General features: G+C 44.4%; 1 protein-coding gene across 1 annotated transcript; it reads right to left on the bottom strand.

Moving 5' to 3' along the window:
• Positions 1 to 1,035: 1,035 nt before the first annotated feature.
• LOC129192250 (semaphorin-5B-like) lies at positions 1,036 to 15,849 on the bottom strand. Its single transcript, XM_054796055.1, has 22 exons — positions 15,709 to 15,849; positions 11,810 to 11,998; positions 11,061 to 11,160; positions 10,932 to 10,977; positions 10,793 to 10,855; positions 9,829 to 9,927; positions 9,521 to 9,734; positions 9,159 to 9,444; positions 7,359 to 7,494; positions 7,059 to 7,266; positions 6,779 to 6,986; positions 6,591 to 6,708; positions 6,332 to 6,516; positions 5,888 to 6,031; positions 5,638 to 5,785; positions 5,325 to 5,550; positions 5,033 to 5,254; positions 4,791 to 4,961; positions 3,049 to 3,192; positions 2,315 to 2,350; positions 2,012 to 2,226; positions 1,036 to 1,927 (listed from the first exon to the last, which is right to left on the bottom strand). The coding sequence occupies exons 2-22, from the start codon at positions 11,952 to 11,954 to the stop codon at positions 1,766 to 1,768; spliced, it is 3,276 nt and encodes a 1,091-aa protein (XP_054652030.1). The 5' UTR covers positions 11,955 to 11,998; positions 15,709 to 15,849; the 3' UTR covers positions 1,036 to 1,765.
• Positions 15,850 to 16,894: the final 1,045 nt, after the last annotated feature.

Here is a 16,894-nt window from a genome sequence, read left to right as displayed (position 1 = left end):
CTCTCTGGGCTGGCTCTTGGGGCACTGTTCTTTGTGCTGCCTGCCCCTATGGGCCTGGTGGCCTTCTGGCGGCCGGGGCCCGGCCTTGCTATTTGGGGCGGGGCTCTCTGGGAGGTGGAAGGCGGCCCCTTTCCTTTCATGCACTCTCAGTGACAATCACACGCCCACACATTCCTGCACCTTTATATATATATGAAGTCTTCCTTACATACAGAGATACCTGTACATATGCACACTCACAGTACATACGTACTTCCCCACATTACTCACTGAGTTATCCAGGGTGTTATTATGTTGTTGGTTTTATTACAGCGACGGTGATTTCAGCAGTATGACTATATATATATATGTGTGTATGTGCGGTATATATGTGTATATATATATATATATATATATATATATATATGTATATATGTATTTATGTATGTGTATGTATGTATATATGTGTGTATATGTATTTTTTTTTTTTTTTACAATGATGTGCATTACAGTAACTTTGATTCTATTCACTATCATGGATAATCATTTCATTACTACAGTTATGTGTGACTGTTTCAATGCGGTATTATCATGGTGATCACTATCATAATTCATCATTTCATGACTGCTATTGTGTGCGACTGTTTCAATGCAGTATTGTCATTGTGATCACTGTCATAGGTCATCATTTCATGACTGCTATTATGTCTGATTGTCATTGACAGCTTTGTCATTGTGGTTGTTGATATTGATTTGTCCTTTATCCTTGTTCGTCTTTATAGTTGTCACGGACATTTATTTGCTGATGTCGTTCGGTATGTTTCTGTTGTTCTGTCACAATTGTTGTTGTTGCTGCTGTTGTCCTTGTCTCTTGTCTCTCTTTTTTTTGTTTTTGTCCCCCCCCCCCCCCCCCCCCCCCCGTTTCCTTTTCTCTTCTTCTCTGTCCCCTCCTGCTCCGGTCCGGGCGCTCCAAATTTGCTTTATAACAAGCATCAAGGAAGAAAAAAAAAAAAAAAAAAAAAAAAAAAAAAAAAAAAAAAAAAAAAAAAAATCGGTTTTAAACAAGAAATCCAAATTGGGCGTCGTGCCCTGCAGTGGGAACGTAGCCTGAGACACGAACACCCACAGACAAGCTCAAGCCTTCGATGAAGCGATCAAACTAGTACACATTTTTGGACTCGAGAAGGTGCAAACTGATTTGAAGCTGGACTCTTCATGATGTGCGGAAGCAGCGCTAACCACTCACCCAGTTGTTTTTTTTATATAGTACATTATAGAAAAATATATTGAAGATGAAAAAAAAAACATTAAAATGTTAAAAAATATTGAAAAAATGTAACAATTCATCTCTCTGCACCGATAATTCCAAATCACGTAGTGTTCTCCGGGAAACATCAACAGCAAAGACGAGGGAATTGCACAGAGAATAGAACACGTCAAACGGGACGAAGCATCCGCTTGACTGAAAAACTGATCTTGAGCCAGTTTTGCATGATTTTACACAAAGTGCCAAACATCATGAGGCCGAGTGAGTTCTTCGCTTCATGTGTTATTATTAATTGGTAGATACGCATCTTTAGTCTAGGAGCCATCTTCACTGGCCGTGCGCAAGTCAATAAATCCCATCTTCTAAAGTGCAGCACACATTTATCTTCTTTTTTTTAGGAAATGAAAAGGTTTACACAAAACGAATGCAATGTCTGTTAAGATGTAGGTAAATGTTGCAAAATCATTCAAGGTGATTTGGGTCATTTCATGTCCATGAGCACCGGGGTGCTCATTGATGTTAGCTGTGCATGTACGCCCTGCACGGTGCTTCGGGGGGAAAGTCGTACTTGCCCAGGTTGGGGGGGAAATAGGTGGTGGCAAACATGTTGCTGGAAGCCACGGAGGAAGGAAAGTGGTTGCTTGCATCGTCGTTCACGTGAAGATTGTTCTTGTGTAGCCTCTGGAAGTTTAAGGTAGCATAACCGAAAGATCAACACTCAAGTTGAGGGACTGGTAGGAAAGTAAAGATTTGACGATAACCCACCACAACCTCCATAGGAATGTACTTCTCATTCTTTGGCACGGCATTGCCCCGCTTGCTGTAGTTGAGCTGGTTGTGCGTGCTGGTGGGGTGGATGACTGCTGATTCCACGGAGGGCCGACTCAGATGGTGACAGTAGGCGAAGGCCAGTGCCGACAAGAGGGCGGCGGCGAAAAAACTGGCAATACCCACAGCGGCCAACTGGAGTAAGGTGAAAGCTGTCAAAGAGAATATGAGCAGAGAGCTTATGCAACACTCTCAAACACGCTCCACAAAAGAGAGTTGAGAGTTCCTTGTTTCACTTACTTCCACAGCTGTGGTCCTCCTGTCCAGGTAGAATGACTGAAGAGAGAGGAAAAGACCAGTGATTTGATTCAGTGAATAAAATAAAATTGTGCTCTGGGCCCCAGTTTGGGGTTGTAGCAGGGGTTGTAGCCGATTCTGTGGTTGCTATCTCAGATGAATAAATGAATAACTTCAATTAATGATGATATCATTTGAGTCAATAAATTCATTAAATGTCTTGTATTCTTTATGCTATGACATGAAATGCACAACTTCATAAAATTTACCAGACATGTTAGGTGAATTTGCACAAAGTATCTGAAAGGAAATCATTGGTATCGCTACCAGTAAGAAGCGGGTCATGACCACTGACCCACTGGTCCCGACCAGTGCCTTTACCGCCCCTAGTGGTAGGGGCTGCTGGTCCGTGTCAGAGAGCAGCTGGTCCTGACCACACGCATCTGCATGTTCAATAATAATAACAATAGATCATGATCTCTCAGCTAACGGTGCTTTCAAAATGTCCAGAAAAGGGAGAAAATACTAAAGCCGCTTCAGTGATTTTAGTGCCCCTAGTGGTAGCAACCACTGACGCGTGCCGGAGACCGTGGTCCCTGGACAGACCACAGGATCAGCTACGGCCTTGGGTAGACGAGATCAATGAATCCGTAAAGTTTCCTTGTAGCTAAGGTGTAATGAATGTTGTCATTTTCATCACTGCAGGCACTTACAGCAACATCAGCGTGCGTGTTTACCTTCAACCTCGTGCACTTGGCACGGTCTGGCCTGGCTAACGTTACCGGGGCACAAATTAGCCTCCTGGTTCTCGCCGCAGTGACGGGAGCGGTGCTGCAGACCCTCCTCATTGCAGTGCCCCCACCCGGACCACACACCCCAGCCTGATGACCAGTGGAAAAACCCCAATTAATCATAGAATCATGCATTCATCCATTCATTCATTCTGTACCATTTATCCAGTTCAGGTTCATTGCAATTGACTATTTTGTTTGCTCAAGTGTTTTGAGTGACATTTTGCATCTACTTCATTAATAGTAGTTAAAAGTTTTGATTCGCTCCACCAACCATGTTTGCCTTCTCAATGCAAATATTTGCCGACCACTTTCTGCATGGAAGAGATTTCCCAGCAGTACATATAAACACATCGGTATTTATTCAGGGGAACTGGCTGGATGAAAGGAGCATATTTATGGTTAACCTTTCAAACACAAAGCGATAAATAACACTTTTGCAAAACACTTTTCACATGTCTGATTTATCAGTATAAAGTACTAAAATAATCACACATACCGTATTTTCCTCGCTATAAGTCGCATCAGTCAAAAAATGCATCATGAAGAGGAAAAAAACCAAACTGGTATAAAAAGCATTTGCCCCCTTCCCTTATTTTTTTGCGTGTTTGTCACACTTAAACCTTCCCAGGAGTGGCCGGCCAACCAAAATGACCCCAAGAGCGCAGCCACGACTCATCCAAGAGGTCACAAAAGACCCCACAACAACATCCAAAGAACTGCAGGCCTCACTTGCCTCAGTTAAGGTCAGTGTTCATGACTCCACCATAAGAAAGACACTGGGCAAAAACGGCCTGCATGGCAGAGTTCCAAGACCAAAACCACTGCTGAACAAAAATAACATTAAGGCTCATCTCAATTTTGCGAGGAAACATCTTGATGATCCCCAAGACCTTTGGGAAAATACTCTGTGGTATGACGAGACAAAAGTTGAACTTTTGGAAGGTGTGACAAACATGCAAAAAAAGCAAACACTTTTTCACACCACTGTAAATAAGTCGCATCTACCGGTATTTACGATCGAGCTATCATCAGAGCGACCGTTTTTTCACAAGGGAAGAAGACGAAACCAGAGGGAAGGGGCAATGTTTACACTAGCAAGGAGAAAAACTAAAGCAACAAAAGCTGAAATAAGTACATTTTATAAATATAAAAAAAATACATGGATACAATAAAAAGGTACCTGTTCGGTACCTGTGATCACACAGTAAATGAAAATGAACTGAATCATTTTGCCAGCCTCGATATATTGCCACGTGCATGCGTGTCTGTTTTCATCGTCTCCCGCCTCCAAACAGGCAGGAAGAGACTTCACTGTGTGCATTGGTTTCAGCATCTTAGCACATTTGTTCGGCAAATGAACAACGGCATGAACGAAGTGAGCCCTTTTGTCAGTCATACAGTGTCTTTGTCTCGGTGGGTGGAGCCGGGGCTGGTAGCATGCACACAGAGTGAAGAAGAGTGTAATGTAGTAGAAATTAAATTAGTAGATTGTCATATATTTTTTCATTGTACTTTTCTTAAAAGTGAAGTTAAAATCTCGCCTCGTCTCGTTCTCGTCTTATCTCGCGAACCGAGTGTCTCGTGACACCCCCACTGTATATATTTTGATATATAAGTCGCACCTGGCGATAAGAAACTAACAACAAACTATGGAAAAAAAAAGTGTGTGATGTATGATGTTGTACCTTCACAAGTGTGTGTATTACAAAGTGCCTCTTCAGTGTGTAGACCAATACAGATGTCCCCTCCATTGGCCGGGGACGGGTTGTCACATGACCTTGTCCGCTGAAAGTGGCCTCCGCCGCAACTCACAGAGCACTGGGACCAGGATGACCAGCATGACCAGGCGCCTCCCACTGAAACAGGCAACCGAACAAATGATGCTGCGGCAACAGGGCAGAGTTGTACAAGACTCCACGCGTTCTACCTGAGCATGGTTGCAAGTTGCAATCTTGATATTCCACTGGGGTTCCTACACAGGCACTTGGATTGGTCCTGCGCTCTCCCGTTGAGCAACCACGTCGCCGGGTTCGAAAGCCTCTAGAACATCGCTGGGAACAGCTGGACCAGGTTTCCCAAGATTCCCAGTGTGCATCTTGGGGCTGTGACACAGTTCGACCACTGGACTTGACCAAATCATCAACGAGAGCTGGACACAGACAAAGAAACAGTTTTCACTATCACACCCTAATGAATGGCCAATGATCTCATGTCCTCACAGTCAGTCTGGCAGGCTCCAGAACCATCATTTGGACAAAACCTCGTCTCTATCTTCTTCTTGCCCAACTGAAGGAGCTGGAGGTCTGTTAGCAACGCCCTGCACGTGTATCTGTATCTCTGCTCATGGCGTGATCCATCTCGACTGACGTTGACTGGAATCCAGGGGGTCCAGGGGGTGTTGCGGCGTACCTCAGGGCAGGACTCTAGGTTACAGGTCTTATACTCCTAGACAGTTGAACAAACAGAACCCCTGTTACAATCCGTGAAAGCTCTGAGCCGACTGACTGAGTCCACGCACAAGCAGCCCTGTACCATGGAACATCCTTGGCAGGTGTTTCCATTCTTACAGGTTCTGGTCCTGGCGTGAACCCCTCCTCCACATTCAGCACTGCAGTGAGCCCAGGGCCCCCACGCAGTCCACAACACTGGCAACGGGCATTTTTTTTTCTCATTGCACAGTCTGAAAACAGAAACGTTCCATAAATGTGGACGACCTTCACAAAATGTCACTTGGTTACACTTCCATACAGTGTTGATTCCCTCCCTTTTTGTTCTCTCTCACCTCTCTTCCCGACCTTGGCCAACACAGATTCGACCCCCATGACGAGGCGAGGGATTATTGCAGGACCGCTGTCTCACTTCAAAACCGACACCACAACTGCTGCTGCAATGCCCCCATGAAGACCAGGGAGTCCAGCCGCCATTCCTGAGGAACAGAGTCAGATTTGTTTGCTGATTGGACACAGAGTCACACATTCTCTGTTACAAAGGAATATAAGAATGCAAATAATAATAATGGTCATGCTTTTTACGCCAAATACTGTGAAATGGCTGTCGCAGCTATTGCCGTCTCGCCTACGTACAAAAACCTGCTGATTGTTTATCAATCCACACCATACCATGTGGACTGTGAACGCTTGGTGGATCCTGCAATAATACTCGTACCAAATGTATTTTAAAGACAAATATAATTTGAAGATTTGGCTCATAGTCAGATTAAGCCTACCTGGAGCAGTTGGCCACCTGAATGGTCGGGCCCTTGCAGTCGACGCCGCCACACTGGGCTACTGGTCCATCACACGAACGGGACCGGCAAATGCAGCTGCTGATGGAATCCTCGCCGTCATTGTGGTTGCAGGGTTGCCATGGTGCCCACGGGCCAAACCCACCATCTTGTGTCAGGTTCCTTACCTACAACAAAGAAAATACTGTTTTTTCTAATGAACCATATATGGAAAGTGAGTGTGTAAGATCATGTGACTAACGGGGCACTGGGTGATGTTCTGGGTCCACTGGTTTATGTTGGTGCTCTCTTCAATGGTTGTGCAACGCTCCTGTTTGTGATCCCAGCCACAGTAAGGGTCCCGAGCTTCCAAACAGCGTCTAATATTAGGCCACTAGATCAGGTCAAACATATAATTCTATTCTAGAAGTGCAGGACCGTTTCCCGTACCGTTTAGTTGGATGGCTGGAGCATCGCTCTAATGGGATCTTCAGCAGTTTGTCATCGAGCCCCACAAACAAAGATCTGTCACTGTGAAGAATCTTTATGCTCTTGATTGAACCAGTTTGCCCATCAGGAAGAATCCTGAGCTCCTCCAGGTAGCAGCCGTGAAGATTTTTATTAGTTGTGGAGAGAATCTTCAAGATGGTGCCATATTCTGATTGGCCAACAGAAAACAAAATAGGTTTAGCATTGATTCTGCTTGTGGTCCTCGCCATTCCTTTCTTACCAGTGCCGATGTACATTACATGGTACAGAGCATCGCGACCCTGCACAACGTCCACCACCAGCTTGGAGAAGCGCATGTTGTCCTGGGTGAGAAGAGGATTCACCGTCAACGGCTGCACCACATCGTGCATCAAGAAGAGCCGCTGAGCATCCTGGAGGTTGCGTTCCGTCAGGTTCCCACCAGCGCCGCCTTCATCCAGTGTGCCGCACTGACAAAAAAAAATAGAGTTCTTTTTCTTTCAAAAAAAAAAGTAGTTTATGCTTAAACGTTACGAAAAAGTGGTGTCCCTAGCAGGCCTACCTGAAAATTGGGTATGGGATTTGGAGTGGAGAGCCAGGCTGTGCGGGGGTTCTCCTGGTAGCGGAAAGGTCCATTGAAGGCCTGAGTGATGGCAGTCAGGTTGAAAGCACAAACAGCAGAGGCTGACATGCTGTTCCTGCCGGATTAAACATACAAGGGTGTATATCAAAACAACTATTTGCAGTTGCAGGCATCCACGTGCACGCCGGAGCAACAGGTAATGCTAACATTTTAGCCTGGAAAAAGTCAATTGCAGAGAAGGCGCAACATAATAATGGCGGATCAAGAATCTTCCAGTCAGTGCACAGTAATGTTGGCACACACTGTGATGTTAGGCAAAGACAAGTAAAAAAAAAAAACGACCCTGAAAACGCCTCTTCCTGTTAATACAAAGATGGGTGTGGAACACGTTTAAGTCGACCCTGTTTATGTGAACAACACATCAAGTCCTGGCCCACCGTGTTCTTATACAGGGTACATACCCAGAGGGGTCCTTTCGAGGAAAAATCAGTTTATGTCGACATACGTTGTTAATTCCTCATTATCGCTAGGCAGTGTGAAACAAAGTGGCTCAGACCCCTCGAAAGAAGGGGCAGAAAGGTGGGAGGAGCCAGAGGTGTGGACTTGGACTCGAGTCAGACCCAAGTCACAATTTCGATGACTTTGGACTCAACAATATCATCAAAGAACTGCAATTCGACTTTGACTTTGATATGAATTACTCAGGACTTGACTCAGACTTTACTCTGATGACTTGAGATTTTCAGTGAGTGTGTTGAGTAGAATGTGCCCCCATTCAAAGTATTCAACTAACATAATCGTTATCATGTCATTTCCAGCAAGACAACACATTTCCCCTTTGAATCTGCCTCATTGAATGCATCTGTTAGCGTCCAATCAGGGTTTGGACACATCTTCACTGGAGCATTGACTCGAGACTTGAGACTTACTGGAGACTTGCAAAACACTGACTTGCTCCCACCTCTGGGAGGAGCAACAGGAAAGGAACTGCCGCTTACATTCAAAGCTTCGGCATTTCTTCTTTCCCAGTAGACTTCTCCATGGTCCTTTCATTTGCAACTAACAGAGTGCACCGTTTTAAATATTTGTTTTTGTTTTATTAACTTGTCAGCTGAGTAAATATTTATTACAAGTAGATTATAGAAATGCTGTTTTATTCATTTGTCAACTGAATGGGTGAACATTTATTGCAAGTAGATCATAGACACACGTAAGATAAAGTACATTCAAATAATCTGCTGGCTGATACGCCATAGGAAAGTACTGGTCGTAAGCAGGCCAAAGTTTGGATGTGCTGCCTGCTTGTACTAATTGTCCAGACAAGTTGCTGATGGAAGACTACGACGTCAGCAAAACATGACTCTCAGCTATTACCGCCACACACGCACTCACAAGGAACGTTCCAGATAAGGTATCTTGGCACGAGAGCATACGTCAGTCGTCTGGAGAAACACTTATAAAAAGTTGGGAGCTTCAACGCACAGGGCGCGAAAATCTCTCTTCTTCTGGTCAGGAGGGCGCAGGAGGATCCTGTACTGTGATTCTATTCGGTCTGACATATTTAAAATCCATTTTGTTAACCCTCTACTGGTGTGTAAGTCTTATTCCCTATCATAGTTGGAGATGAACGAACACATAAGGGGAGGTGAAATTTATTTAACAGAGCGGTCCTTGTGGCCTTTATTGGGTTGCGGAGAATTTCATCAACAGTCGCCAACCGGTTATGGGTTGGAGATGTCGACTTAAACTGGTTCCACTGTGCTAACAAGGATGACTTACACATTAGAGGTGAAGATGCCATAGATCAGCTCTTGCTCTGGTAAGTAGAAGGTGCTCTGCAGTTCGTTGTAATAAAAGGGAATTTCTCCTGAGCGGGAGCAGTTCAGTCGAGCCTTCATAAAGGTGGTCCAGGTGTCCTCCAAAAGGAAACGACCACCCATGTCGTTTTTGCACACCCGGGCCACTCGAGAGAACACCATCTTTCCACAGTCGTTTTCAACAGCTGTTTCCCTCAAGAAGAAGTAGGCGAATCGACCGGTCTCATAAGCAGACACAAACTGAGGCTCTGTGCGAGGGGGGGTGATAGGAAGTGGTGAAGAGAAAGCTGGCAGATAAAATAACTAACTTAATAAATTCTTTACCGTTGAGCCATTTGGAGTTGTACTGGGCCGAGCGCAATGGGGGCATGTTCCCCAGGCTCCTGTAGATGACAGGGTCGCGTCCAGAGAAGTCAATAACCGTGGCGGCATACAACTCACCCTTCTCCGTTACCATAGTCGTAGAGTTGTGGCGAGGGTCATAGGGACATCGTGCGACACCATTCACTGTGTCCAACACCTGACTTATGTTACCAATCTGACAGGAAGAAAGCACACGATGTGCAGCATTGCTGTTTTTGAAGTCATTTACCTAGACTGTGTAATTCTCCAAGAATCAAGGTTGCACCAACCTCCCTGGTCACACAGACGGGTGTGAAAGCATTGGTTCCGCATGTGATGAGTGTTTTGCCACTGATCAATAAAACCCTGATGTAGTTTTGACACTCCTCCTGTAGGGAAAACATAGAAGCCAGTGGTGTCATCAATGAGTCTACGTAATGGATGGCAGCTGGTGCAGCGACGTGGACGTACATTGGTAGACCTCATTCCCTGATGCCTCATGAGACGTACTCGACATCGAGTTGACAGCCCTGACTTTTATCACAACAGCTAGCGCTCTCGACTCCCACTCTGTGAACTCTGGTTCAAGGCCGGGAAGAACCCCGTGCTGGCTGAACCAGGTGACACAGGTGAGAATGAGGTTTAGGGTGAGAGTGCAGCTGTGCAAAAGTACGTTGGTAAACCTCACTCTCTGACGCCTTAAGAGCCACTCTGGACATTTGGTTGACAGCCCAGGCTTTTAGCTCAATGGCTTGTGCTCTCAACTCTCATTCGGTGAACCCTGGTTCAAGCCCAGGCGGATTACAGGGCTGGCTGAACCAGGCAGGTTACATACGAGGCGTGTCAGAAAAGTTCCACTGTTCATGTTGATCACATTGTTCCATGTGAGGGGCGTCACTGTGGGTTCTTGCTACAGGGCCAGATGATCGACCAGTACGTCTACAAGGAGATCCTGCAGTACCACTATTTCACACAGGGCCTTGTAGGTTTGGATTTTTTTTCTACCTTAATAATAAGAGGTTTCATTTAAAAAATGTATTTTGTGTTCAGTTGTGTTGTCATTGACTAATATTTACATTTGTTTGATGATCTGAAACATTTAAGTGTGACAAACATGCAAAAAAATCAGAAATCAAAAAGGGGGCAAACAATATATATATTATATATACTGTATATATATATATATATATATATATATATATATATATATATATATATGTGTGTGTGTGTGTGTGTGTATGTAATTTTCACTACCTCTGATTTGCCCTTGCTCTGGCAAGAATGGATTGTGTCTTCATCGGGTGTCCATTCTGACGTCTGAAACAAAGGTTTAGGAATGTTTTGAACATTTACAACACCAACAACTGTGAAAGTAGAACGACGCAAATGTCACCTGTATTAGGGAGGCATTGTTCACACTTAGCCTGAAGAGGAAGTTTCTGGGAAAGACATGTTTTAAAATAGTCTTTAGGGTTTTTTTTGTTGTTTGTCTGTTGTCTGATTAGTGTGTAATAACTTGCACCTTGCTCCCACAATAAGCTGCTTCCTGCTAAGGTCCAGGGCCAGCTGCGAGAAATCCTTCACTCCTGGGTGGGAGAACTCCTTCATCCATGTCTTCAGGGCTGTGGTACATGAAAGGTAGGTAGAGTATGAGACAAGTTACGTCAAAAACTATTTGAAGGTTTTCCACGGCGGTGGGAGCAAGTCATTGCCAAGTCAAGTCTCAAGTAAGTCTTTAATCTCAAGTCCGAAGTGAAGTCTCAAGTCAAAACAATACAGGTCAATTTAATCTAAAGTCGTAGGCTTGAAATTTTCGAGTCCCTACAAGTCGTAAGCGCTGTTTACTCTATTCAAATTTTGCTTTGTTTGTTCTAAAACGTGATTGAACGTTAATTGATGCATTCAATGAGGCAGATTCAAAGGGAAAATATGTTCTCTTATTGGAAATGACATCAGACTAAAGTCCGAGTCATGTCCCGAGTCATTGATGTCAAAGTCGAGTCGCAAGTCTTTGATGATACTGTCAAATCGTGTCCAAAATCATCAAAATTGGTTGCTTTTTCAAAAACGTAAACATAATAATTACTTTCCCCTGGTAACTAATTACATTTATGAAGGAGTAATTCTGTTCCTAAAAAAGTAGTAGTTTAAAAAAGTAAATAGTAAAATTACAAAGTCATTCAGTCTCATAATCTACAAGTGCAACGTCAAATGTGATGGAAAACTGACATCAAAAATGAGGTTGAAAGCTGACGTTCACAGTTTCCTCACCTTGGTTGGATACAACCGGATGCTCCTTTCGGTTACAGTCTGCAGGCGTGATAGGGGGTTGCTGGGACACACACACAAGCACACACACGACCAGAACGAGGCCCCAAGGAGACAGGGCCCATGTCCCCCACCCTGACGTCACCATAGTTCCTAGCACATCCACTCGCCTATCAGGTCCTCTGGAAAGACCTGCAAGAGGTGAGAAGATACTTGTCATTCTCAGATACTGTCTTATACAGTCATTTTAAACTCCAGTGTTTATCCAACTGGGGTTCCAGCAAGTCAGTTCCAGTAGACTGTCAGCAGGACTCAGCATGGCTTAGTCGCTTCAAAAAGCCTTTGAACCGTCGTTGCGAAACTGAATTTTTACTGTCATCAGCACGTTTTCAGTCAGCTGTGTATAAAAGTATAGCAGAACCTTTACGCCTTTGGTCGTGAAGCCACGCTCCTTATGCTGAGATCAGACCAACCTCTGAGTAGCCCAGCTCGGGTTAGCTTGTGACAATGGTGATAGTTTTGTCAGCTCAATAAATTGTGTTACATCATCGCAGGTTGGCACAGTATAGCCCAACAAAGACAAACAATAGGGGTGTCACGAGGCAGTCAGGTCACAAGACGAGACGATACACAAGATTGGCTGTACGAGAAGAAGACTAGATTTTAACATTGCTCTTAAGTAAAGTACAATGAAAAAAAATATGACGGTATATTGCAATCTACTAATTTCATTTCTACTGCGTTACACTCTCTTGCACTCTGTGTGTACGCTACCGGCCCCGCCTCCACCCACTGAGGCCATATGGCTGACAAAAGGGCTTACTCTGTTCATGCCGTTGTTCTATGGAACAAATGTGAACCCTTTTCCTGCCTGTTTGGAGGCGGGAGACAAACAAAACAGACACGCATGCACGCGGCAATATATTGAGGCTGGCAAAATGATCCGGTTCATTTTAATTTATTGTGTGATGACTTCATTTATTATCGTCCCAGGCCTAGTGCCCACGTGACTGTTTTTTTTCTGAACGAGAAATCTTGTCACGTTTTAATCTTGTGAGATCATGTGACACAAGATCTTGTGGCACCCCTAATACTGTATACAGTATATAATATAACATGTGCTGCCTTTAAGATAAAGGTTTTTGGCGACCCCTAGTGGCCCAAATAATTGTGACACAGTTAGGCACACAAACTGAATGACACAGAGCGTACCAGAAGCGTTTTGAAATACCTCCTAATACACTTCTGCCCTGGAGACTATGTTTCTGTCAGTAATGTGCAACCTGTGTGGAGTGAGAAATGTGGCATTTTAGACAGCAGTCTAAAAATGAAGTCTGGATGTTAAAATGTCTCTTCTATTACTTTCCACTTTCTATTCTACTTCCTTTCCTGTCGCTTAATTTCTATTACGTTACTTTGCATCGCTCAACACGAGGCTACACTCTTCTGCACCCCGTGTGTACGCCATCGGCTTCCGCTGACCGAGGCAAAGAGACTGTATGACTGAGAAGAGGGCTCGCTCCGTTCATGCTGTTGTTCTGTGGAACAAACGCGCCGAGGTGCTGCAACCAATGCACAGACTGAACTCTCTTCCTGCCTGTTTGGAGACCAGAGACGAGGAAAACAGACAGGCGTGCAGATGATGGCAATACATTGATTTTCATTCGTTGTGTGATTTATTTATTTATTTATCGTCCCAGGCTGCTGCGCTTTGCTTGCAGGCCCATAATAATAATTCATTCAATAATTCAGTCTCAACTGGTGGTTGTGTTCATCTCCAACAACCCTCAGGCTCTCCCAAGGTGGGTACACTTGGCGGCACAAGCAAGAAAAAAATATCAACCAATGCCGGTCCCTCCCAGAACAACTGCTGGAGTCATCCTCCATTTGGGAAGGGGAACAAGGGCGACAAAGACCCCCATCACCGACCGGGAAAGGACGTATCATGTAGGTCAACAGCTCACATTGTCACATCTACAGTATGTCAAGACCAGATCTAGTACTCTGTTCCAACTCTTTAGGATACTGTCTGCTGACTGTATCATGGGAGGATGCAACAAAAGAGGCTCATGAGACCAGTGTACCTCTCGCCCAAATTCAGCTGGGAAAGGCTCCAGCTCATCCGTGACCCAGACAGGATAAGCAGTAGAATATGAATGAATGAAAAAGTACTTACTTAGAATTAAGAGTGGTGAGCCTGGAGTTGTTTCTACTTGGAATAGATTATTCCTACTTCCATTATCTCGTATGGGAATCTGCAAACAGACTGAAGGTTGAATGTTGTCCCAAAACAAATGAGCTTTCGCTGTTAAACTGGTTTCTAAGGTGGCCTCTGTTGGAAAAACAGTTTAAAGCCTGTGAAGAGATTAGAGGCCAATTCATGTGACCTGTGTGTGTTTGGACTGTGGGAGGAAAACGCACAGAACACAGAGTGAACATGTGACCACCAGACAGACAGAAGCAGAGAATTTGCCGAGATTTTAGCCCGAGATCGTCTTTACATACTTAGAAGTTTCCTTCTCAGCTCTCGCTGCTCTATTCTACATGTTGTTCTCCTCAGGTGGGCTAAAGATACACTAAGCATGCTACATGAACACCATTTTCCAGCAGGTACAACAACACATTTGTTTTGATATTGCAGCAGTGCTCGCTGCTTGAATGCTGCATCTTTTCTTTTTGGACACACTGAAGCCGTGACGTCTTTTCACTGTCCATCACCCCTAATATTTCATTGCACTGATATGACAAAAGAAGGATATGGAAGAAAGCCACCGGGTCAACCGGCTGTTTATTTTCTTTGCCAGTATTTGACTTTATTTGATGTGATCCGCGGCGCTACCAAACGGACATGCCGAGGCACTGAATGCACGCATGAAGAGAGCTTCATTAAATTCCAGTCGAGACCTCTTTAATGGCATTATTTATAGCCAGGACATTGATCACAAGTCATTATGTCCTCATTCAACGGAGGTTTAATTTGTTACACATGGCATCTGAAATAAAAGGGGTGCCCGGGGTCTGACTTTTTACCAGAGTACTCGGCCTGCGTCCAAACATCAAGAGGCACAGTGAATCTCCCTCACTGCTCCCACCAACTCCTCCGATGACAACATGAGTGTTTCACCTTTCAATATAGACAACCACGGACAGAAAAAAATCCGCCAAAAATCCATGAGACAACAAAATGAGGCTCCTGCAGAGCATTGAAGTCAGGTCATGCAGACAGGAGCATGTCGGATCCTGAGAGGGCATCCAAAGTCTCCCCGTTAAAATATTCAAGGGGCCTGTGAGCATTTCCGAGGCAGTTCTCAGCTCCTTCCTACGGGGGTGAATAGCCTCTCTGTGCAGCCTGCCAACTATCTGCCAATGGTCGCGCTCTTTTACAAGTGAATGGACTTAGTTTAGCCACACTTAAAAAGACACACTAACGCTCCACAATGGCCGCTCGGTAAATCGCCCGAGCTAATGATACCGGTTTGGCAGCGGCGAGAGGAGGTAGAGAGCTGGAATCTTAAAGAGGCACACAGCTGCACTGGACGCCTCTCCTCCCATCTCCACATCTCTCGCCCCTAACACCAGCATGAGCGGGCCTCTCCGTGCATAGATTCACAAGCCAACCTGACATACCTATCTTTTTATATCTACAAGTATAGTCACCCTGCCAACTGTATCAACTTTGAAGGGTGCCAGTCACATTCTTGAACTCTATCCCGAGAAAAGGCACACAAGATAATTTAAACTTTGCTCTAAGGATACACAATTAGCATTGCAATGTAATAAAACATGTATTATTGTGGTATGCGTACTAAGAGGAAGCTCAATAAGCCTGCAGAGAGTAAGCCAAACTGCACCGATGAACACCAAAGGATTCTATGACAATATTTAGAAAGCATTCTGCTCACCATCACCAAAGCGACTCTGGAGGCAAACGTCTGGCACAGATCCTGCTTCACATGGCGAGGAAAGCGATGTGAGAGACGAGAGAGAGGGCTCCTCCACGCCATCTCACGCTGGCACGCTCACCGGCCTGTGTGCAGGGAGGGGGGAGCAGTAAAGGGGGAGTGTGGTTGAGGGGTTTTGAGGGGGGCTGGCCTTTTTGTGCACACTAACTGCAAATGGAGAAGGAAGTTTTGGGTCCTGACTGAGCTTGTTTGTCCAGGTTCACACTTTTGATTAGGGATGGCTCGCCGATATTATTGGGCCGATGTTGGCAGAGAAATGTAATATCAGTCAATATCAGTATCGTCTTTTTCCCCTATAACGAAAGTCGTGGGGATGTCCTTAAAAATTATTTTTTTTCGTAGGATATCGGGTGTATTTTCATTGGTTTACATGTTTTTTTAGGTAGATTACTTCTTCCTCTTCAATTTTTTTTCGGATTTATACTGAGTGTTGGACCGCATCGACTCATACAAGTGCTTCGAATGTTAAGTCCAACAAGAGAAAAGGTGTGTAGGATATTAATTCACTTTAATATCTACCTGCAGATGAAATTTCATGAATATCGGATGGTGCGAAATCTTTTTGGGTTTTTTTTACTACATGTCGCGTTTGCATTGTCCTATTTTCACTATAGATGCCTTGATTGTAAATATAAAAGTAAATAAAATATGGTTAATTTAGAGCTTATTATAACAAAATCATGCTAAAAAAAACCAAGTGGATGTTGGTGGATTTTATAGATTCCTGTCATGGATGATAGCGAGGTAGGCCTACTTCTTGTGGTTAGTGTGGGGTGAAGCTTGCCTGTACATGAAAAATATGACACTTGATCTTCTTCGCTGGACTTTTTGATGAGCAAAAAAATGTAAATGGCTACTCTGTTGACTTCTAAAACAGATTTTCACAGCCTAAATTACATATTTTGTAGTACTTGCCAAGGTCCGGTTATTAGATGTAATGAATCCCAGACTTTTGACACGCCTACAACCAGTGACTGTATACACAAATACATAAGAATAAGAATAAACAAATCCATCACAAGCAACTATTGACACCACTGGTGTAAATGTTTCTGACCAAACAATCAGAAACAGGCTCCATGAGGGTGGCCTGAGGGCCCGACGTCCTGTAGTGGGCCCTGTGGTC

Source organism: Dunckerocampus dactyliophorus, chromosome 1, assembly GCF_027744805.1.
Source record: "Dunckerocampus dactyliophorus isolate RoL2022-P2 chromosome 1, RoL_Ddac_1.1, whole genome shotgun sequence".
NCBI classification, from domain to species: domain Eukaryota; kingdom Metazoa; phylum Chordata; class Actinopteri; order Syngnathiformes; family Syngnathidae; genus Dunckerocampus; species Dunckerocampus dactyliophorus.
Note: the sequence above shows the minus strand (reverse complement) of the source record. Positions and strands in the feature narration are given on the sequence as shown.